Source organism: Daphnia carinata, chromosome 8 (genome assembly GCF_022539665.2).
Source record: "Daphnia carinata strain CSIRO-1 chromosome 8, CSIRO_AGI_Dcar_HiC_V3, whole genome shotgun sequence".
NCBI classification, from domain to species: domain Eukaryota; kingdom Metazoa; phylum Arthropoda; class Branchiopoda; order Diplostraca; family Daphniidae; genus Daphnia; species Daphnia carinata.
Window position 1 is genome coordinate 7,624,872 of NC_081338.1, and position 22,391 is coordinate 7,647,262.

The 22,391-nt window shown below is 40.8% G+C and overlaps 3 protein-coding genes across 4 annotated transcripts; 1 reads left to right on the forward strand and 2 right to left on the reverse strand.

Annotated features, from left to right (window-relative positions):
• Nucleotides 1-240: 240 nt before the first annotated feature.
• On the reverse strand, nt 241-4,191 carry LOC130700250 (chondroitin sulfate N-acetylgalactosaminyltransferase 1-like). The gene is made up of 9 exons (XM_057522286.2): nt 3,819-4,191; nt 2,704-2,937; nt 2,216-2,359; nt 2,025-2,104; nt 1,269-1,967; nt 1,075-1,198; nt 871-1,007; nt 786-799; nt 241-710 (listed from the first exon to the last, which is right to left on the reverse strand). Exons 2-9 carry the CDS (start codon nt 2,846-2,848, stop codon nt 413-415), a joined length of 1,641 nt encoding a protein of 546 aa, XP_057378269.1. The 5' UTR covers nt 2,849-2,937; nt 3,819-4,191; the 3' UTR covers nt 241-412.
• Nucleotides 4,192-6,000: 1,809 nt separating this feature from the next.
• On the reverse strand, nt 6,001-7,963 carry LOC130700255 (protein phosphatase 1K, mitochondrial-like). Its single transcript, XM_057522291.2, has 7 exons — nt 7,303-7,963; nt 7,170-7,246; nt 7,008-7,091; nt 6,880-6,947; nt 6,730-6,811; nt 6,445-6,640; nt 6,001-6,357 (listed from the first exon to the last, which is right to left on the reverse strand). Exons 1-7 carry the CDS (start codon nt 7,811-7,813, stop codon nt 6,284-6,286), a joined length of 1,092 nt encoding a protein of 363 aa, XP_057378274.1. The 5' UTR covers nt 7,814-7,963; the 3' UTR covers nt 6,001-6,283.
• A 5,939-nt stretch (nt 7,964-13,902) lies between these two features.
• On the forward strand, nt 13,903-22,079 carry LOC130700262 (elongation of very long chain fatty acids protein 6-like). 2 transcript variants are annotated; one of them, XM_059496465.1, is made up of 5 exons: nt 13,903-14,144; nt 17,256-17,628; nt 18,939-19,094; nt 19,183-19,378; nt 20,348-22,079. In XM_059496465.1, exons 2-5 carry the CDS (start codon nt 17,318-17,320, stop codon nt 20,546-20,548), a joined length of 864 nt encoding a protein of 287 aa, XP_059352448.1. In that variant the 5' UTR covers nt 13,903-14,144; nt 17,256-17,317; the 3' UTR covers nt 20,549-22,079. The 2 variants fall into 2 exon arrangements, with proteins under 2 accessions (XP_059352448.1, XP_057378282.1); XM_057522299.2 differs by lacking the exon at nt 13,903-14,144 and having other exon boundaries at nt 16,711-17,628.
• The last annotated feature ends 312 nt before the right edge of the window (nt 22,080-22,391 follow it).

A 22,391-nucleotide genomic window follows, 5' to 3' on the forward strand; every position in this document is an offset into this window, starting at 1 on the left:
CTTCAAAGATCAGCATAGAAAATGTGGAAAAACATGTAAGCGAAGAACTTTAAAAACTAATCTCAAATTTTGTCACCTACGGCGTAACAGTTATATAAATAAACATGAGCACATCGTAGATAAAACAATAAATTGTGTGTTGAAATACCACAGGACAAAAAGAAGAGAACGCAAAGACAATTCGATGATAACAACTAAGCATACTGATTACGTATGTAATATGATGTTCAAGATTAGGTAGCATGGTTTCATGTACAATGTGTATTTCTGTTTGAAGTTTCATAACTAAACCTGTACACAGCCAAAGGAAATTTTAATTTTCACCAAGAACACACGAACTTTGTTGAGACACTATTTCGTGACTTATTGTGAATCATGTTAGCGGACGAAATCAAACGAGCATTATATAAACTTAAATCTCTGATTCGGATAAGTGATGTGATTGCCCGTCAGCCGAAAACAAAAGCAGCGCCAACTGGTCGTAAGAAGCTTCGTTTCTTCCTCGCGATTGCAAACAGTCTCGCCGCTGAACAGGCCCGAGAGTGTTCGGACAATTCTTAGGATGCCACAAATGGAAAATATTTTTGTCTGGTGCACGTATCACGCGCATCGTAGACCGTATGTATTTCCGATAAAGAAATAAGTCCTCTCCACCCCAACCTGTCGTCTCATCTCCACCGTGGAAACCGCCTAAACTCAGAAAGTCCGACCTATTTGTTATGCCCATTAAAGAAGACACGTTAAAAGAAATAATTCCGTCATTCATCCTTTATGGGTATTATTACCGGTAGGTACAAACCTTTAAAAAGAAAAAATGAAAATTAATGATATAACTATAATTAATCTGATATCTTTAAAAAATTGACAGACCATGCCAAAACCAAAATCTCTCCAAAATCCGGTATCTTTGTGCAACGTCGGAGCTTGCGAATCGTCACGTTGGCGAGTGTAGCGTTTAGTCACATTGGGATTGTATTGACTGAAAACGATTGGAAAATATGCCTGACCTGTAATGACGAAAAGTATTCTTGCATAACTAAATAAAAAAAGGTAATAAATGATTGTATTGAATACGTTTAGGTTGGGCGTTTCGTCGGCAACGCTCGAGGAAAGCAGAATCAAATGCCACATCGACATCGCATAGGAAAATCAAAACATCGTCTTCTATTGGCGAATTTTCCCAGTGTTCCACGCCAACCTGAAAGAAACCAATCCCGGTTAATGCATTTTCTGGAACATTTCAGAAATCAAAAAAAAAAAAAAAATACTTGTAGCCCACGAGCTCTGGAAAAGGTAGAATTGATATTCAGCAGATGAAAATTCGAAAAACCCGATGCTTTCTCGAAAACCAACATTTCTCGTTGTATTTCGTTCCAGTGTTTATCGCCGAAGAAGACTACAGTCAAGTGGATGCGGCTTTGTCCGGCGGTGAGCACGTTTTTCTTGAAACGATTCAGAAAGGACTCGAATGCCGACAACCGTCCCGACAATGGAACGATGATGTTGACTATGGGTATTTCAAACTGAAGTGGCTGTTCAAGACGGACAGCTACCAGAGGAGCGTGAGGGCGTAACAGAGACACTTTAACTAAGTTGGGTCGCTTGGAATGATTGTCCGTAGACGCGGCGGCCGGTTGTTGCTGGTGGTTGAACCACAGTTCGTACTGCGTCCCTTCGATCGGGTCGAGCCTGTAAAGTCCTTCAACGAAATCTGACGCAACGTAACGTTTCGTCTTCGCTGACGTGTGAGGTAATGCACCGCGTTCGCGATTATTATTCAAAACGGACAGGGCTGAACTGACGGCTTCTTGTAAATCCTGTCTACGTGAGCCTATGGGACGTTCTACCACTCTTTTGCCCATACCTGCTTCCGTCGAGTAATAAGCTTGAAGCGTGAACAAGGAATACGGAATAACTTCGTACTCGTTGTGCCACTTTTTGCCTTTCTCAATCTCCGACTGTTCGATCTGCACATTTTGAAGTAAAAAATTAGGATTCCGTTTTAGTAAATGTAATCATTTTACCTGCTTCTGGATGTAGCTGGTTGAACATGGAACGTCGTTACCGGTGTTACTGGCATCGGCACTAACGGGAGCGATCTCGCCTGTTCCAAGAAAAGAAGAGGCAACAAACAAGAGGGTTAGAAATGCGATTTTTAGAAAGAAAAGTTTTCTTTCTCTTGAAGCCAACAATGGAAAATTTGGGATTGACATACCTTGGAGTCGAAGACGTTCTTCAAGTTGACTGATGACTTGCTTCAGCTGTTTAAGCTGTCGCTTTAGCTCGTCATGAGGAAGAGACGAAGGCGAAGGTGCCGCAACGATTTCTAATGGCAGCTGAGACCCGCACGGCTGGATAACTAAATGATCGGAAATAAAGTTTTGGTTCCGGGGGAACACCACCAAGGGAAATAAAAGAGAAAATGAAGGTAGGACTACGAAGAAAACAACAATAAAAACGAGAGACACGCAACCCACATCCACTTTAAAGATTATTCGATTGCGTTTGGGTATTAATACGACCTGCGACAAGACAAAGGGTTCATCGACTTTGTGAATGTGCGTGCTCGGAAGACGAGTCGAGATTAGAAAATCCAACAAATAAGGACAAGAGTCAACCAGTTTCATAAAAAATACGAACGAGTGAGGGACGAAAGGGAGTAACTCGAGTCGAATCAAGAGGCTCTTGAAAGATATCGCTTACCTTTCGAAGCAAAAGTCAAAGCATTGTGGCTGTGAAGCGAATCGACGCTGCTGGATAGCAACGAAACTGCGACGAACGTGAACACGACGAGGGGTAATGCTAGTAAAAACAAACGCAGCAAAACACGTCGTGCACTACGGTTCATGGCGTTCTCATCTTGGACGATGTCGTCATTCGAGTTAATAGTTTAGTCGTCCACGTCGAATTCTATGCCACCTCGTCGTTCTGAAACGCCTAAACATCAACAGATTTAAAAAGAAAAAGAGATAGAATAGCATAAAATTATGAATACGATAAGAACGAAAAGATTAAAGAACATTTTAAGAGAATACAATCTGCGATCAAAGCTTCTGATAGCGATTGGAGAACAAACTACCTCATCAACAAGATCTAGCGCTTCAGTTATAATTTAAGGAAGACAGTGGTAGTCGAACCGTGATCGAATGCGGGTGAAGCAGCTATGGTATCCTGCAACAAGGTCTGACGGTTAGGGGAAACAACGATAACAACAAATCAAGGGCCATGTCTTTTAACGTACAATTTATGTCTATATATATAAATGTTTTTAAGTTCTAAATAAACGTGTCTACCAAGTTGCGCGAACGGCCAGTCCCGCTGATTGAATTATCAGCCGGCTGCAGCCAGTGAGTAAAAGCTTCTTTCACTCTCTCGGGACAGATGGTGAAGACCGAGTAAAACACCCATACAGACGACCAATCAGAGGCAAGGGGTTTTTTTTTATTATTTTACTCTCTCTAATAAGTCAGAGCAAGCTGTGTGGGGGAACTTGGACCAAAGATAAACAGTAACACGCAACTGTAAGTACCACAATGTTTTAAGGTCTAGTGAACAGACAGCTTGACGAGACATGCAACTTTTTCTTTGCTTCGAATAACGACCAATAAAAACGAAAAGTACGGGGAACACAAACTAGGAATGATGTGGGGACGAAAAGGTGCTAGAGTTCGAGAAAGAAGCCAACCGATCAGGCTGGGTAACTAATACTGTACCCTAAGATCCAACCAATACTTGTCCTAATCCGAAAATGTTGTACGACTTCTTTAAAAACATTCGGCGGTAAAATGATGTACACGTTTGGATGAAAAGCAGCTCACCTTTCCTATATCAATTGCAGATGCCTAACCAATTGGGTTGTGTACTAGACAACGAGTAATTTAGATTGCCGTCAGTTCAAACAGGAATGAAACGTTTTAGACAGAAGACGGCGTACCGCAACGGTAGCTCCGTCTTTCTGTTCGGACTGAACGACAGGACTGACACTACAGCAAAACAACAAAAAAAAGCTGACGTACACCAGCCCCAAAGTTGCTAGTGGAATCGCTCCTCCTTCTTCAAGCCCGTCCTCCTGTCTCATTCCCGCTCCTCTTCCTCTCGTTTTTTTTTTTGTTTTTTTTTTGTTAGGTCCTCGTCCAGCCTGTCTGGTTTCCCCTTCCTCCCCTTTTCTTTCGTTCCCTGTCGATATAATACACGCGTGCTGGCCTCTCTTCGGTTACGTTCGTCTTTTATTTTATTTCCCTGTTTCACACACACATTACAACGGGTGAAATTAAAAACTGTGGGTACGCAAGCAATCGGATACGTGTAAGCTGAAGCGGTCCTGCTAGTGCCGTATTTGTTTATACATGCCGAAGGATTCTTTTTTTTCTCGAGATTCAATTTGAGGAATCCGGTTCCTGAGGATTTTTTTTTTCTGGCTAACAAGAATTTCATTGTATCCGTATAGAAGTGGGTGACCTTTGACAAGCATCAGCATTAAAGTGAAAAATGGATGGCAAGGAAGCCCACAAATGGCAAACACATTGAAAAAACAAGAATTTTGGTTATTCAGATACATTTCCCCTCTCCCCCCCCCCTCTCTCTTGTTTATGCCTCACGTTTACATAATTCCAGACCCTGATTTCCGATCGGCCAGCTCTGTTTTCTGTCGCCTTTACACGAAACAGGAACGGTCAATTCACGGCGTTGTATACAGTCGCCGTTGTTAACTTGACACGAAGCTCAGAAAAGACCCTGTCGCGTCGTGACACGTGCCAGTAACTAAATGTCCACGAATGAAGATGCGTGATTGTCACGGCTGTGTGTATAAAATACCAAATATATACGGCACTCGTTAACGAGGATGCGATCTGCTCGTAAAGAAGTGGGACAAAATCGACCGCACAAGACGTAGGTGGAAAACTTCGATGTTAGATTTAAGTAAAAAAAATAAACGAGCCATGGTCTTATCGCTGTTTGTGAATTCAAACAAGCCAGCTTGAGTTGAAAATCTTGAGTGCATCAATGGCAATCGGGATATCAGGTGACACACACACGAAACTGTAGAAACAAAAAAACTGGGCTGAGGTCTATCGAGTACAGCCGGATGCTTCGGTGATCGATGATGGGCGGTTTTTGCGGTCGCACGCGAACGATTTGTACAGATTTACAAAGTGTCTAGTCCTTCTGTTACTTTGACAATCAATCAGCCAATTGTACAGCGAGTGCTCTAGATAACTACAGGCGTAACGAGCACTCTCAAAGACGAGACCCAAACTTTTCCATCAAATTTGCTTTGCCATTCTAACAGCTTTTCCATTTCATAGTGTGCATACTATCTGAAGAGTAAAGTTCATCCTATTTCAACCAACATGCGGTGTAGCACAAGTTGCCTTACGCTCATGGACACGCGTACACCCCCCTTTTTTTTATTAACCCTCTGTTCAATTTTTCCGTCTTGCAGGAAACGCGGCCCTTTTCCGACTACGCCATTCGTTATCCTTTCACGCTTTGTTCTGACAAATGACCCCGTCATTAGCACAACCATCTATCACGATTAGAGGAGCAAGAGGGAAGAGTCCTTGGGTGACACATACAGTTAAGACCAACTTTTCTTAAGGTAAATAGCGGGGGTTGAAAGCCAAGGCATATCCGCTGGTTGCAACTGTGTGTGGTGTGTATACGCTATTCCATTAGGAGGCCTTCGGTGGCTTCGAATGCCCAAAAATGGAACAAGGGCAATAATTCACAAGTGCGCCGGCGTATCAAGGAGGCGTACGCGTGGGCAGATACAATTCCCCCACTTTGTTATCATTTTGGGGGCATCCTCCCTTTTGTCTCGCTATTTTTAAAAGCCAACTGTTACAAATACCCTCAATACTGTGCCGGCCACAGACGTTCCAGACGTGCACTTGAAGTCTTCCTGTTGACTCATGCGTACATGGCCGTTTTCTAACTTTTCCGACATGTCCAAGATTCGCCGACAAAGTTAAAGCTAAACAGAAGATCGCTACAAAGAAATTAACTAAACAGTTTACGTATGCCACACGTTTGAAGAGGTGAATTAAGTAGACGAAAGAGAATGGCTTTACTATGGAAGGACGATAGATAGGAAACTCAGAGCCGTGTGAACAGAAACAATTCATTAGTAAATAATTTCGTGAAACGCAGTTAGTACGCAGGAAAAGCATATAACAAGTTCATGTATTCACAATTAGGGATTCCTATTTGAGAAACAGGGGTCACGAAAGCGTACCGTAAAAATCTCGTATATAGAAATGAAAATTTTGGACGGATTGTGTTGCTAACTAAAACGACTGCTAACCGTCATGCTACGACCAAAACTGTAGAAAATGGAAGCTGACGTCGTATTATTACCTTAGGATTTCGAATTTAAAAAGACAAAAGCGCAAACGAGATCAGGAATGAGGAAAAGAAAATACAACAACATTTTGATTTAATTACCCCAGGAGCCAAGTGGTACGACGATTGCGGTTGCATTGTCTTCGGAAGAATAATGTAAAGCAGCATCAGTTAAACAGTGGGCTGCGTCTGCGGGATCTTCAGTTCGTTGGACGACGTCACAGATTTCTTGATCCGACATGACGCAATTTATTCCATCAGTAGTTAATACTAAGAATGCATCTCTGCCATGCTTTATCTGTACATAAAACATTAGAATGCGAATGGAAATTTATAGTAAACATCATAAATCACGATTGCCTTTGGGCGTTCAAACCCAATACGTACCTTAACCTTCCTCACGTCGGGAACAGCAGTCACGCCAAAGGGCTTAAGCTCGAGGTCACCTATGCTTCTCGTCATCGCTAGTCTACAAAAAATAAGATAAGAATTTATTATATCAATTTGTTTTACTTAAACAACTATCGAAGAATTTACCTTCCATTGACCATACCCCGGCCGACGTCGTCTACAATTATCTTTCCTTGAGATTGCTCGATTCGTGTCTTCATACAATTGGATACTCTTTAGAATATTGAAACGAGTTATTGTTATAACCGAAATACCTTCTCGGCTAAGAGGGATGGACAATGATCCGTGGTAAGACGCCTTGCTACTCCGCCCCGACAGAGCATTGCACGACTGTCTCCCTTTAGCAAGAACAAAGATTGCAGGATACAAGGGAGGAAAAATATACAGTCATAGGCTAAGATAATGGCTAAACTCACCACATGACCAATATAAAGGTCCATATTTTTGTGGAGAAGTGAAATTGTGGCTGTCGTTCCAGGAACATTGCTGGTTGCTAGGATGGCCAGGGTAAGTCATACAATTTCGTTTGACCTCATATAAACAAAATACCTTTTCCATGGTATGCCCACCATCGTGCAAAGGAGTTGTTCACTTCAAGAAAGGCAGCATCAATTGCATGTTCTATGTCATTGACACTTAATCTGTCCAACCAAAATGTTAAATGATCTTCCATGTGACGATAGCAATAGTCAGCACACTCTGAGCCACCATGCCCATCAAATACTGAGAAATATAGGAGATTTGGTCTTAGCTCTTTCACGACAAACCGATCCTCATTATAAGGTCTCCTTCCTTGAATGGAGTGTGTCCCAACTGACGAGGTAAGGATCTGCGGTATGGGCTTGCCATAGTTGATACTAGACTCAAGTTCGAGAGGCAATTCCGTCCGGCTGTCCCACGTTCCTAAAATATCGACGTTGACTGGCTTGGCGGAGCCATGTTTATGTTTGGCGATGGCAGAATGGGTCGAGAATCTCTTGGCGTACTGCAAGAACAACAAACGCGATTTGTTGCAATTTGCAATGCTTTTAGATAAAAGAAAAGTTGAACTAAAATTCATATCTCGTTGAGAGTCAAGAGATAGGTGAAATTAGGAAGAATTCTAACAGAAATTTACAGGAAAATTTCTCTTTTTTATATACGTAATAAAACCGTTTTCGTTCGAATCCTACAATCACGTACGTATGTGTATCAACGCAGTTCTCATTCTCTTATCTCTTGGCTCCGACCACCAAATTTGGCAAAACAAAAATAGAAAGACACCATCTGTGAGCACATATCTGTACCAAATAATCCGCCATCTGCCAGCTAGCGTACTACTTAAAGCATTACATTACGTCAGGCGTTTTTCACGAAATGATGAAATGAAAATTCTGTCCAATCCATAATTTGAGCCAACACACTTTCCATTTAGGCGCTGACTTTTCCTGAAAAAATTTTATTTTCGTGACCGACTTCGAAATGTCAAGCCTAGCACGGCTATGCTCTTTCAGGAAAATTGTAAAAATGGTTGCCAAGCGTGTCTGCGGAATTGTTTAAGGCTGTTGACAGAATCTGAGAACTGCCATTGGTGCACGACATAACACTTCCCTTTCCAGAAAATGTGACATCACCGTGTTAACGCTGCTGATCAAACACGACACGCAATAAGAACAAAACAGCAAGGAAATGTAATAAACAAAGATAACACTAACATGCTTTAAAATGATTCTATCAACTGCAGCGGCTCATCCAATCATTTTCTTTGTGTAGAATGTTTAGAAATTCGTTGCCATTCATACATACGCCACCAATGAAATAAGGAGAGATGACAAGCTGGCTATTTCATGTCACATTTGCGTTACATTCGTGCGTTGTACGCCCTTTCCAAAAGATAATCGTCTAATCGAATACTTATCCTTTTACGAGCTATGTTATTACCAATTGCGGTAGTAACAAATAGGTCAATAATTAATTTATTTGCTTTTTTATCCGCAAATAGCAATTGATTTCTGCCAATTCCATTATGTACCGAACAGTTGGAAAACTTACAGAAACCATCGCTGCAATAACAATTCAGATAAATTTTAATAGCGTTATCATTTTAGCGCAAGTCCTTAATTCAGTTTCTTTTGCTAGACTCAAGGTCAACAATCTACTAAAAGAGGAAAAAGGTGCAATGCCATCGACGATGGTTATCTTGCTGACGTGTATGTGTTCCCATTTGCATCTCGCGATGACTGTAGGGTATAATTTGAAAAAAAAATCAGCAGAGTCATTCAGAGCAGCTTTATATAATCTACCCTTCCTCGAGGGGCTAAAATACAAGGTTTTTCGATGGCAACATGAAAAATAACCTCGTTCACCGTGACGAGGTGGAACATAAACCTGAAACTCGTTGTTTGATTTCATCTATTTCAACTTTTCCAACCTCGTTCTGCACTGGTTTTGATGAAATAAAGATGAAACTCCTTGTGGCGCCTGGAATAAAATTATGCAAAATTGGAAGCCATATTTGCAGTCAACCCAATTCCTTAAAAAAAACACATTTCGGGTGAAAACAAGACTCACAAAAAGGTAGACAGAAAACTTGATTACACAAACAGTGCAGCGAATTGAACAGTTTCCTAGATGCTATGGCATCCAAATACGGTGAAGACGTGATTGCGGCGTCCCAATTGGTTCTTAAGAAAATAGCGCACGTCGCCAGCAACAACTTTCGATTGTTCTTGATTTCCTTTCCTTTAGCAGACCCATATGGATTTAATGAGCGGTTTTGCATAGGTAGAACACCGTCAGCCCAGCGTTGTGCGCAGCGAGTAGAGAGTTGCGTCTCTATCCGTCCAGTTAAATCTGTATAAGCTTCGCTAACTAGTTTCAAGCAGCGAGAAAGCTGAGAGCAGCTGCTACAGAAATCTGGTTACGAAACCACATTTTCTGTTGTTGTTTTTGGTTGTTTACCTAAACGTAAGTATAGACCGAAAGAAGAGAAAAACACAAAAAGTAGAAAATACGTTGCAACACGGTGTGGATGGACCAATGGAAATTATATGAACGAAAGAAGAGAGTTCGACAAAAATAAGAAATAAATAGATATGAGTTATGTTGAAATGTTTTATTTTCTTATCCCATTTTCTTTTTTTCTTTTTTTTTGTAACCTTCTTCGTCCATCTGCCGGAAGAAAAATTTGAAAGAAAAATTTCACGCCAAGTCACGATGCCCAATGTCTTGCGTGTTATTACAATGATTCGCAATACAACCTAAAAAAAAAATGGGATTTCCCCTTCGTTAGAAATGCGTAAATGTTAAATAGCTACATCCGCATTCACACATGTGCCAGGAAAACAAACACGATAAAATTTTGCAATTCTGCGTTACATTCAAGAATTATTCAGTACTTTTATTTTTTTTTATTTTTAACCCAACAACAGAGAGGAATATAAAACTGGTTGGGGGAAAACCAAGCGCAACAATGTCCGCGTTTGGCACTTGTTCTTCAACTTGGATAACGAGGGTCACGGTTACTACAGCTTTTCTATAACCACAAGGGCCCTCCTTTTCTTTTTTGCTTCTTTGCTTTTCTCCTATGCGTCTACATACACAAAACGCATAGGTTAGGAGAAAAAAAAATTCCCGTCTTTACGATTTGTGCGGAAATCCCCCCCCCCCCCCCAAAAAAAAAAATGCCATTCAAAGTCTGTTTTCCACGAGGCGTGATCGGCATTGACCGCACGATGGAAATCGTGAACAATAATAAACACGGCACACGGGCGAACACACAAGCTGTTTCCTAGAAATACAAAAGACTGTTTGTATGAAAAAAAAAAAAAAACAAAAAACTAAGACACAAAAATGAAGGCAATCACGCACGAACGATTTTTATTGGACACTATAGGGTGCGCAGCCGTCTGCGAAATGTCGACACTTGTGTCATTTGCGCTATTGTGGCGGAAGTCCATCATGTGACCATCAACAATTTATGACTCTTGTTTTGTTTCTCTTATTTGAGAGAAGCCTATTGGTTCAAGCACGTCCAGCGGAGTAAATTTGCGCTCCAGCTATTCAAATGCGGAGGACATTTGAAGGGAGATGTGGGCGAATGTTAACAAAAAAAGAGAGAGGGAGGAGGGCAAAGAGGAAGTTATCGTCGTTCTGGTTGATGACGCTGCAGATAGACGTCAAGGACTGGTTGGTTATAAAAGATTTATTAGCTGCATTGCTCGCACCCAGCTCTTCTCCGGCAGCACAAAAACAAAAGTAGATGAAGAAATGAGAATCGACAATCGATAAAGAAAGAAAAAAAAATCGACTATGGCGTCTCTTTTTGACGTCTGTAAATAATAGATTCCTTTTTATTCTTTATTTTTTTTTTTTTTTGTATTATTCCATTATATACGTGCCTGGTTAACCCCGAGAATCTCATCATCTACATTTTGTTGTTTTTTTGTTGTTTTTTTTTGCGTTGTTTTTCAGGTTGTTTTGTCATCGGTTATCATTGGGACCATCTCACCACAACGTCATCAGTTTTTATCTTTTCACAAGCCCGGAATCAGTTTCTCGTGCCATGCAGTTCTATTGCTCTACTTGACACAAAACGGACCATTATGTCCCCTTCCAGAAAATGTGCCTTTTTCCTCGAATCAGGGGTAGATGTTGAGTGCATCTACACACACATCAAAGAAAGACTCGCAAGAGTCTGTTTGCATAAGAGGATATACATCAAGAAGGCCAGTTTCTTGACAGCCGCACCCTACGATGTTTTGGCCGAGGATCAATAGTCACTTATTGATTGCCATTGGCACAGCACCTTCATTAAGATAACGATCTCAATGATGATCAAACATCTTTGCAAGTGAAGCAAATAAAAGTAAATGCTTGGCTTTGATTGCGCACATGTAAAACTCAGCAACAACTACAAGAGATATTTTCTACTGAATGATGTAATTAGTAGACCAAGGTCGCGCATAATCGCCATTTTTAACTTCGTTGGTGGGAGGAATGGTGCGGAGAGAAAGTAAAAAATGCCTTTCTCCTATTGACATTCACAACCGGCACACCTATGTCTGGGATCAGACGGGGGATCCGGGTCGGTCCGAATGCCGTAACCTTGGCCCTCTTAACCTAATTCTTCTTACCTAGACTTGCATTTTCCTTCGGCACAGAGAAAGAGAGAGGGGCGTAAAGATTGCCCTCTCTCTCTCTTGTTTTCTTTCTGTATGTGTAATAACCTGAAAATACTTTTGACGGTGAAAGAAAAACAAAACAAGGTCGATCCTAGCCCAGGGCTGACAAAATCCGCATTCAGGTGGAAAAGAAGGTCTAAGAAACCTTTAGCAAAAAAAAAAAAACGAAAGACAAAAATAAAAAAAAATAAAAAAAATTCAAAGTTAAATCAACCGGCTAAGGGAAAGAGAAAGTGAGACGGAGTTATGTCTGGCAAAAAAAAGAGAAGTGAAAATAACATGATTTCCATCATGCAGTTCCATCTAAATTGGTCACCCTGCAGGTGATCGATGCAAGCCGGTTTGGAGAAAATGATTGTGCACATTCTTTGGAACCCGTTCCCCCTCTGATCTATCCTTAAGGTGGTTGGGTACATCTAGTTTACTATTTTTTGAAGTGTTTCTTTGCCAACTTACCTGTTGGCGATGGTAACACGTTTCGAACCCCCCCCCCCCCCTATAAACGAAAGTGGCCCGTACTGGGACGTGTTCGAAGATGTCGTCACCTTCAGGCCGGTGTGAATCAGCGTGGAATGTTTTTCAATTTTCCTTTTTGTTTTGTTTTTTTTTTCTTTGTTTTTTTGTTTTGCCTATAAACACAATCGAAAGGATGTGGTGGATAAGCACCTACACGCTCTCTCTCTCTCTCTCTCTCTCTTGTGTACGTTGGTATCATTGCATATCCTTTTTCTCCGTTCGTATATCTTTTCTCTTTCGTTTGACGATCATGGCGCCTGTGGCCATCCAACCTTTAAAACTTTCTATTTGGCTCAAACGTCGCATCCGTTCTGCGCGTTTGTCCTCGTATTCAAATTACCCTTAAAAAAAAACAAAAAATAGCGAAACGCATTTCGTGACGGAGCACGCACGCGAGAGAATGTCTCATTTTCACAACGGATTTCATTCATTCAGAAATCGGACTGGCCATCCTTTCTCTCCTACCTGGGCCAAAAGAAAGGTCTTCATTTTTTTTTTGTGTGCGTGCGTGTGCGGAGTTTGTCTTTTCGCATCTTTCGTGAATCTCAAATCGCATTTTTCTTTGAATTGTTCCCTTGTCTCCTAGTTAATATTTATGTATTTCATTTGTCATGTTCGATCCACTCGTCGGCATTGACTCCCTTCTCACAGCAATATATGTGAAAAAAAGGAGGGTCATATAGAATCGTGAACGATATAGAAAAAAAGGCAAACGTCGTCGATCGATAGCGAGACGTGCCCAATAGTTTTTTCCACAGCTTTCGGTCGTGAAGAGATGTGCCATTTCTCCTGTGTCAGTCGCGGGATTAAGTGCTGCCCCATGCCAATAAGAGCCCATTCAATCTGCACTGATCACAGTCAACCCGTCCTGCGCGAAAAAGAGAGACGTGAAAAATTCATTCATTTTTCGAGTTCATTGTACTCGCCGTAGGCCAATCGAAAGATGCGTCGTCGATGACCGACGACGCCGTTTGAAAATCGCTACATTCAAGCCTTTTGGATTCATCTATTCGCTATGTACATAAAAAAAAAAAACGGTGAACATGAAATCACAATCGAAAAAAGAAAATGATATCATTACATGGTTCCTTTAAGAAAACCCCTAGAGGTACAACGCAAACAATGTCTATCGTTTTTTTTTTTTGCTTTTCTTACACGAAATAGCCAAACCTTGCAACCCGACTGCAAAGTTTTGCCGGTGGCTGTGACGATTTTTTTTTTTTTTTTTTTTTTTTTCTTCTTCTTTTAACGGGTCGGCCGGATAAAGCCGAAATCGCGTAGCTGTCGCGCGCACGCGCACGTACAGTTTTGGAACGTGAGGGGCGTGACTAGAATAGAGCGAGAAAGGGAGAAAATGTTCGATGAATGTGAGTAGATGGAAGAATGAAACCCACCCCTGTTCAGAAAAGAAGGGAAAAAGAAGAAGCAAAAAGCAAGTCTCTCTAGATTGTCTGAACGTGAACACACGTAGATAGGCAGAGGACGAAGAGAGACGGAAGAGTGGAAAGAGAGAGAGAGAGGGAAAGAGAGAGAGAGAAAGAGAGAGAAACCGACGGGAAAAAGCCGGGGGTTTTCATTGATCCCGACCGTTGCCGTCCACGCGGCTAACCCGCTCCAAGTCGCCAAAGTTCTTGTCGTTCCGGTGTTTAAAAACGACGCGAAGAAAGGCCAACGATTGCAAATATATCAGTTTACTTTTACCACACACACGGGGTAAGTTGTTTGAACAAGCTTTTACCTGATTCTTTAGATTCTGGTTATTATGATTTTTCCCGTTTTTCGTCCGGGTGTTTATTTTTCTTTTTGTTGTTGTGTAAAGAAAGAGAGAGAGAAAGTCTTTCTTTAACTGGTTTTTTGTTAACCATGTGGATGAAAGACACCTTTTTCGTTCGAGTTATCTTGTTCGTCGTTTCGAAATATGAATAAGAGTTCACAGTGCCGTCTTGCAATCAAAAGGATTTCCTTAACTAACGAGTGAGCTCTTATAAAACAACACATGACGAGACCAGTTTTTCTTTTTTTGGGCATTCCCCCCGTCGAAATTGTTGTTTTAAAATATTTGTCACGTTAAGATATGCATTCCGTCGTGTGTGATGTGCACGTACATTTAAAAAGTGGCCTGCCTTAAAAAGTAGGATAGAACGACAAAGAGAAGTTAACGGTGCTTCATCACCGAATAACACCTCAGGATATATACCTGAACGCTAGTCCTTCTTACTGTTTTCTTCTCCAGCACTATATGCTTGTTGACCTGCCTTAAGGCTTTTTTGCAAATAGTTCTTTTATTTTCTTTTTACTTCATATTTTTATTTTTTATTTTTTGGCCAGGGCACACAAAAAAAAAATTGCTTTTGGGTAGTGACCGCTACACGCAGACGCACGTAGCAGACGGATTCAATCGATTCAAATTCAGTTTCTTTTTTTTTTTTTTTATTCAGAAAAGGCTTTTCTATTCGCGTCTTTTCGCTACGAAAAAAACTACTTTTCATAAGCCGATTGAAGAAAAAAAAAAAATATGAAATGCTAAAAGTTAATACAAAAAAAAAAGGAATTTCAGGAAACAGGTTGATTCGTTTGTCGTATCGGACGTAGATAAGAAAAAAAGCAGATAAGCCGTGACCGACGAAGCGTTGGGCTGATTGAATTTCGTATATTTGATGTAATGTGTATGTGTGCACGAGCATTCGGTGATGGCCTTGCTAGTTGATTAATGACGCAGCCGATGGGTTAAGGAAAGCTCAATTATAGGGGGGCGTGTATGTATACATAAATGGAGTCGCAGATTGATGACGTACGTCGCCAATACGTCTCCTTGGTAACAGGTTAAATCGTTCGGTTTTGTCTCACTTAGAAAGCGATTCTTTTTTTTTTTTTTTTTTTTTACCTCTTCCCAATTTTTATTGAAGGAAGCCCCCCCTGTTTTCTCGACCCGCACACGAAACCAATGACAGCCCATGCGATGGCAAGTCTTTTTATTGTTTTTCGTGACCGTGTTGGACGTGATCACGTCACGATCACGGAGACAAGGAATGATCCCCCAATGTAATTGACTTCTTTCCTCGGTGTGGTCGTCACGGTGTATTTTTCTTTTTGTTGATTTACCCTGTTTGTTTTTTTTTGTGATTTTTGTTTTGTTTATTTTATACTGTCGGTGTAGTTGAACCGAAATTCTATTTTTGGTGTCGATCGGGGCTTTCTTTTTCTTCATCTTCCCCCCTCCGTTTTCTCGACGATCACGCCACTCGGTGGTCGACTGCTGGTTGGTTATCCCGCCATCGACCCACTCTTGTCCGTCTCCATCTTTCTCCTCCTCTTTCGTCTGCTTCATAGCTAAACCATCTGATGTGCCTTTTTTTCTTACCTACACGAGAAAGTGGGTAGCATTTTTGCCAAACTCAAATTGTATTAAAATTTATTTTATTCTTTTTTTTCGTAAGCGAATTTCATTCTAATATTTCTCTTTCCATTCTGAAGCTAAAAAAAAAAAATAAATCACGTAGTTCTGATTCCTAGAAAGGGGACGAAAAATGAGGCCGTGCACATGCGCAAAATATCTGCTACAACTTAGTTCAAGCTAATAAAAAAAAAAAAAAAAAGGAAGGGGGGGGGGGGGCAATAATAAAATGTTTCATTCAATCCAGAGAGGGAACCATCATTCTCCCGTGGTATCGACAGCACCTTAATCAACATCCCTTTCTTATTTTAGGGCGTATATTTGTCTAAAGTATGTGATGCCATCGGCAACTCAGCCTTCCTTATTGACGTGTCCACCTCCTTCCCGCATGGAAGCTATTCACCGATAAAACAGAGGGACACGATGCATCGGCAAATTGGGCCCTCGATTACTTACTATCGAAAGGAAAATAATATTTTTATTCGTTCTTATATCCAATTCATCTTATTATTTTTTTTTTTGCGCTGTTATATACCCTGCGTGCGCGTGTGTCTCTATAAACACACCTCCAAGCTAGACGCTCATACCTTTTTGTAGCCTTCAGGGCTAGAAGTGACCTGTATTCCTCTCCTTCTCTGCATCTATACGTTTTTTTATTTTTTAAAAATTTTTTTTGGCTTGTGGTGTAGGATACCCAACCTACCTACCTACCTACCTACCTCCTCCTCATTTCTTCTTCACCGCAAAAACCACTTAAGGCTAGTCGAACCACCTGTGTTCGAGTCAGTTGGAATTCTTCATAGCTGCCGTTCAGTTGTCTACCTGAATAGTCTCTCGTTCTCTCTCTCTCTCTCTCCGTTTTTATTATTTTTTTCCCTCTGTCTCTGTCTCTTCGTTTTAGACAAGTTCGAACCTCGCCCCCCTCGACTTTTTTTTTTGTTTCAAGTGAGTGTGTCGTGTGTGTGTGTGTGTGTGTATAGTGTCGAGGACATCTCCCTCTACTTAAGCTATTCATCTCCTTCTTTTTGAGCACACACACAACATATAGACGGACAACCTTTTTTTTTCTTGGTCTGCTATCAAGATTTGTGGATCTTTGACCAGAGCAAACTGGAACCTATCCTAGTTTTTGTTTGACTTTCTTGGAAGTGCCTTGTTGGTATTTTTCTCTCACATTTCCAATACTCCCCCCTCTCGTATTTGTCTTATTCGCTCCATAAAAGATTTTATTTTTTTTTCAACCTAAAAAAAAAAAAAATCATTCGTTTGCTGGTTACAACCAGTCCCGTGTGTGTGTCTTGTGTGTGGGTGTGTGTGTCTGTTTCACTCTCGCATCCTCTAAAGAAGGAGGAGGGTAGAATCTAATAAACAATCGATTCTTAACAAACCAGAGCCAGCAAAATAAAACAATAAAATCATGTTGGAAATAGCTTTGAATAACGTGACAGACGCGATCGGAGCGACGACTGGAACGGGCGCATCCAACAGCACCATGGACCACTTGATGATGCCCAATTATTCTTACATCTTCAAATTTGAGGATGAATTTGAGCACACGGACGCCAAGATTTGGTTCAACCGATACTGGACGGGATGTTTCTACTATGTCGGCATTTATATGCTCGTCATTTTCACCGGACAGCAGTTGATGGCCAACAGGCCTCGCTACGAACTCAGGGGACCGCTCATCTGCTGGAATTTGATGCTGGCCACGTTCAGCGTCATCGGTGCGTGCCGCACCATCCCCGAATTGGTCTACGTCACTCGTCACTTTGGAATCTATCATTCCGTCTGCGTGCCCAGGTAAGAAAAAAATTCTAAACTTTCCATCTTTCGTCAGTCGTTTCTTAACGCGGTTTCATCACACAAAACAACATGTTGTAGCCAACGATTTTCTTTTAAGGGAGGAAGGGCCATCTTTATGGATGGGCGAAGGCAAAAAAAAAAGAATGAATTGCCAACTCTCTCGTACGATATTGTTTAGCCTTCAACCGACAGAGAAAGTTTCTTCTTTTATTTTCGTTTCTCCTGAGGTACTCTTGCACCCAGGAACGCGTTTGTTTCTCTTTCAACCGTAAGCCCTAGAAAATGAAACGTACGGATTTTTCTTTTCCCCGTTGTTTATGCGCTCCTTTCAGCCTGAAGAAGCTGACGTCATCTATTTTAATATTCTCCTTTTGGTCGAATTCGCTTTCCAACAACTCGTTTCATGAATATGACACGACCGGTTTTTGTTTTGTTTAAAAAAAATGTATTAGAACAGGTAACGAGTATAGCTGATCCTTGTTTGAAATATTTAGTTCCTTGATAGATACATACAAGAAAGTTTTTTGTTTTTTTCAAACCGATTTTTTGCTGTCCGATGGAAACGAGCCAAAATGCCAAGTCGATTTCGTCTGAGGTGAACAAGCGCATTGACGTTTTGTGCACATTCCTGTCTACGAATTTTTATTTCATTTTCGTCTGATCAGTGCAACAGTTGAATTGGTTGAGAGCTCGAGTCAGTCCACACCCAAAAAAAAAATAAAAAAATTTTAATTCTGTTAAACGGAGAGAGAGGGAAAGAGAAAAGAGCTAGGTAAAGAAATCGAATGATAATCGGTTGAATAGACAGAAAAAAAAAATAAAATAAAAAAAAAGGAGAGAAAATCGCCCTAAGGTTATTAGAAGCGCTAGAAACCTACATTTTTTTTTTTGAAAAATAAAAAAAAATTGTTCGGAGTCCTAACCATTTTTGTTTCCTCCATTTCTTTTTTCGTGTGTGCCCGTTGTCGTCCTTCCTATTCGTGCGGATATGTCTGTATGAAAAGGTGGTACAGCAGGAGTAAAGAAAACTAGACTAGAAGATCCAGCTCGAAAGTACTATAGTAGAACACCTGGCCAGTTTTTTTTTATATATAGTGTATATATTTTTTTTTTTTGTGGAACACGGGTATGCACGTGTGACTGGCCACCGTGTGTAGAACCACAAACAGTAATACGCATTCAGGCAAGAGCGCGGGGGACATTTACAATCACCTACTTCCTCCGAATTACACATTTTCAATGTTGAGTTGACCGTGACATTTTTGCTTTTCCTTAACTAATTCATTTTTTAAATTTTTTAAATATAGTTACATTGAAGATGACAAAGTGTCTGGCTTTTGGTCGACTATGTTTGTCTTGTCAAAAGTGCCCGAACTGGGCGACACCATGTTTATCGTCTTACGTAAGCAACCTCTCATTTTCCTTCACTGGTACCATCACGCCACTGTCTTGATCTACTGCTGGTAATTATTATATAATAATAATTTTTTTTTTTTTAATTCAATCTTATTCAGCATTAAAATTCAAATGTCGTCTCGTCGAATGATTTAGGTACGCCTTTACCGAGTACACGGCTCCGGCCCGATGGTTCATCGCCATGAACTTTACCGTCCACTCGTTCATGTACTCGTATTACGCGCTCAAGGCTATGCACTATCGAGTCCCGCGCTTCGTCTCCATGGCCATCACGGTCGCCCAGCTATCGCAGATGGTGGCCGGATGCGCTGTCAACCTCTGGGCTTACCAAGTGAGTACTGCCTTTTAAACTCCCAACTGAAAAAAACAGAACAAACTAACGCGCTCTTGAAGGGCAAACTTTTCCCTTTTGTTGTGTTTGACACTTGATTTATTATTTTTTCATTTAAAATGCGTAGTAGGCTTGACATTTAGCGCATCCGTGTAGGCCAACACAAAGCGTTGGCCTACATCTGCCCAAATGGCGCGTTTTTTCAAACGAGAGGAAAGTAGTCCAAGAAGAAATGACGAACCATTCAAAACACTAGGCAATTGTCCAGATAAGCCTGTAGTTTTCCAAAGGGCCAATAGAAACGGCATCGACTCATTTTCGAGATGCAATTGACAAACTGCTCCGAATTGTGGGTGGGAAAGATCCATAAACAGTGAAACTAGTAGCCCTGGATAGATGAAGGGATCACGCGTGCGCTGATTGGTGAGGAGGCGGGGGGGATAATTAATCGTTTTTCTTCTTTTGATTGCACGGACTCCTGGAAGAAAGTAGAAAGTTGATATCAAATCCGTCAAGACACTTGTTTAGAATCTTAACTTGAAATGGACGTGAGGCGGCCAGTGCTTGGCCGCAATCACTTTCCAACAGAGTGACCTCGAACCGGATAGTCGGATGTTTTTGTTTCCTTGTCTAAAAAAAAGTTGACTTTGCACCCTGGACTTTCCTCTTTCGCTCTCTGTCGGTTATTTAGAAAAATATTTTATTTCTTGTCCAATTTGCGGGTTCCGCTAGCGATCGAATGTCACGCTGATAGATTGGATGGAGAGTTACAAAGGTCTTGTTAGCTACTTGTGTGTGTGGCCCCCTTCGGGAAATTGCACAGTCGATAGCAACTGAACGATACCATCACTCTATGATCACGCCATACACTTTGGCCCTAAAGTCCAGTTATTTATAATCGAATTCCCACTGTCCCTGAATATTTTTTGTAGAAACCAAACAAAATTTTCTTGTTTTTAATAGAAACAGTTGAAGCAGAACGGTGAAGCGTGCAACGTCAGCGAGCAAAACATCAAACTCTCTCTGTTGATGTACTTTTCGTACTTTGTCCTATTCGCCCGATTCTTCTACAAGGCTTATGTCGACAGACGAGCTCCGCGTAAGGGAGTCGACGCTGCCCCCGCAGTGCAGCCCATCAGCCACAACGGAACGGCCAAGAAAGTCCAGTAAACAGTAATAGACGGAAGACTCTTCATACCTGGATTATCAACAAAACCATTGAGCTTCTTGATGAAGAAAAACACAACACACTCGAAAAAAAACAAAAAAAAAAAACAAAAGAAAACAAAAACAACTACAATTACATACGGCAAGGAGAGTACGATAATATTCCTGACGCAAAGATGGAGAAAAAAAGGCAAGAAAAATGAGATTAACGGGATGCACACGGAGCTGGTCCTTTCACTCGTGTTGGTTTTATAGTCTTTATATTAAAAAAAATGATAATAATAACTTAGATTAGTGAATGAAAGGGAGAAGTTTTGGGTGCAAATCAATTTCCTCCCTTCACGTACGTACGTGTATCATCATAACTTTGTTTTTTGTTTTTTTTCTTTTGATTTTCTTTTTCTTTTTCTTAATCTCCTTTCTTTTACATAATAGGGTACTCACAAATGTTTGTGGTGCTTTCTCGCACTCTTGTCTCAGTGTAGGTCCGGAAATCCGCCTACATTGCATATTTTCCCTTTACTTAAACATCACACAGACACGGCCGTTATGCTTCTTTTTTTCTGTTTCTATTATGATTTTGTATAAACACACGATAAAGAAGAATCACACCTACTGATTCCATTGTTTAGCCCCGCCATCTCCATTGTGAATGGTTACAGGTTGATGGCGGTCAATTGTAATTGTACAAGGAAACGGGACAGATTGTTTAGAAACGGTAGACAAATTTCAAACAGGAAGATTTTAAAAAAATGGAGGCTGTTAAGGTTTATATTTGATCACTTGTTACTGTATAGAAAAAGATGTCGAGAAAGAAAGAAAAGGCTAATCACGTCTGGGATTTCTTAACATTTCGTCTTGTGTCTCAACCCTCCCATTCCATCTGTTCCCGAAGAGCTCCGTTCCTTGAAAAACATTTTCCCCATTTTGCTTCTGCTGGATGTGTCATTTTGATATGCGCGTCTTTCTAAAAAATTTTTTGGGTGTGTGTATGTGTGTGTTTGTGAAGACGTTGTTGGATGTTACCTCCTTCCATCACGTCTACATTGCGCGCCGTTGCAGTTTTTCAACAGCAGGTTCACTTTCTTCTTGCAGTGCAACAAACCAACAAATGAAACGTGGAACTGAAGCGTGCGGAGCGGAGGTTATTTTTCAATTAACGGCGAATCGAATTTTCTATTCATTCCTTACTTTTCATTATGTTTCCAATTATAATTTTTTTTTGTAAGTCTCTCCTTCCCTACCCAATATCTCATGTAAAGGGAGAGATTGGACTCGGTTTCGCTCAAATGGTTCTAGCTCTTTTATTACAGCTCCTCCGATTACCTTATACTATTCTTATTGTACACCGCCCGTCTGACCGCCAATTATTCCTTTATTCTTACTCGCCCTCTACCCCACATTACTAACACACGTGTTACATAACAATAATTATAAAGTACCTCGATTTATGACCCGGAAGAGAGAAACAAGTGGAGGATTGTGAAAAGAAAAGAGATTGGCTAAAGATAAATCAAAGACATATGAAATTTCATTTCTTTTCATTTTGTTAGTTTTTTTTTTTTCATTTCTCCTCTGTTTGGTGTTTAAGTTCCATGGCAACCGCCAATTTGATTGACAAGTCTAGGTCGGTTGCTCGTTGATTCTGATACGATAGGAACTCGAGCAGGAAAGCAAAGTGCTAGGAAACGTTTGGTGAGGGGTTTGCGGTTTGCAAACGCTATCAGCACGAATCGTGTTTGTAAAGATTTTGTTTTCTCGGTCAAAAAATGTTTTAGTTATCAATAAGAAAATCCTAATTCAATAATCAAGACCAAACCATTCGAATAGGAGAAATCTGAGACAT

Coding starts and splice junctions, on each gene's coding strand:
- LOC130700250 (XM_057522286.2), bottom strand. CDS start 2,848: ATGAACCGTAGTGCACGACGTGTTTTGCTGCGTTTGTTTTTACTAGCA. Junction 2,105..2,215: donor AGAACGTCTTCGACTCCAAG/GTATGTCAATCC, acceptor TTCTTGGAACAG/GCGAGATCGCTCCCGTTAGT. Junction 1,199..1,268: donor CCAGAGCTCGTGGGCTACAA/GTATTTTTTTTT, acceptor GGTTTCTTTCAG/GTTGGCGTGGAACACTGGGA.
- LOC130700255 (XM_057522291.2), bottom strand. CDS start 7,813: ATGAATTTTAGTTCAACTTTTCTTTTATCTAAAAGCATTGCAAATTGC. Junction 7,092..7,169: donor ACCTTTATATTGGTCATGTG/GTGAGTTTAGCC, acceptor TTCTTGCTAAAG/GGAGACAGTCGTGCAATGCT. Junction 6,948..7,007: donor CATCCCTCTTAGCCGAGAAG/GTATTTCGGTTA, acceptor AATTGTATGAAG/ACACGAATCGAGCAATCTCA.
- LOC130700262 (XM_057522299.2), top strand. CDS start 17,243: ATGTTGGAAATAGCTTTGAATAACGTGACAGACGCGATCGGAGCGACG. Junction 17,629..18,938: donor CATTCCGTCTGCGTGCCCAG/GTAAGAAAAAAA, acceptor TTTTAAATATAG/TTACATTGAAGATGACAAAG. Junction 19,379..20,347: donor TCAACCTCTGGGCTTACCAA/GTGAGTACTGCC, acceptor TAATAGAAACAG/TTGAAGCAGAACGGTGAAGC.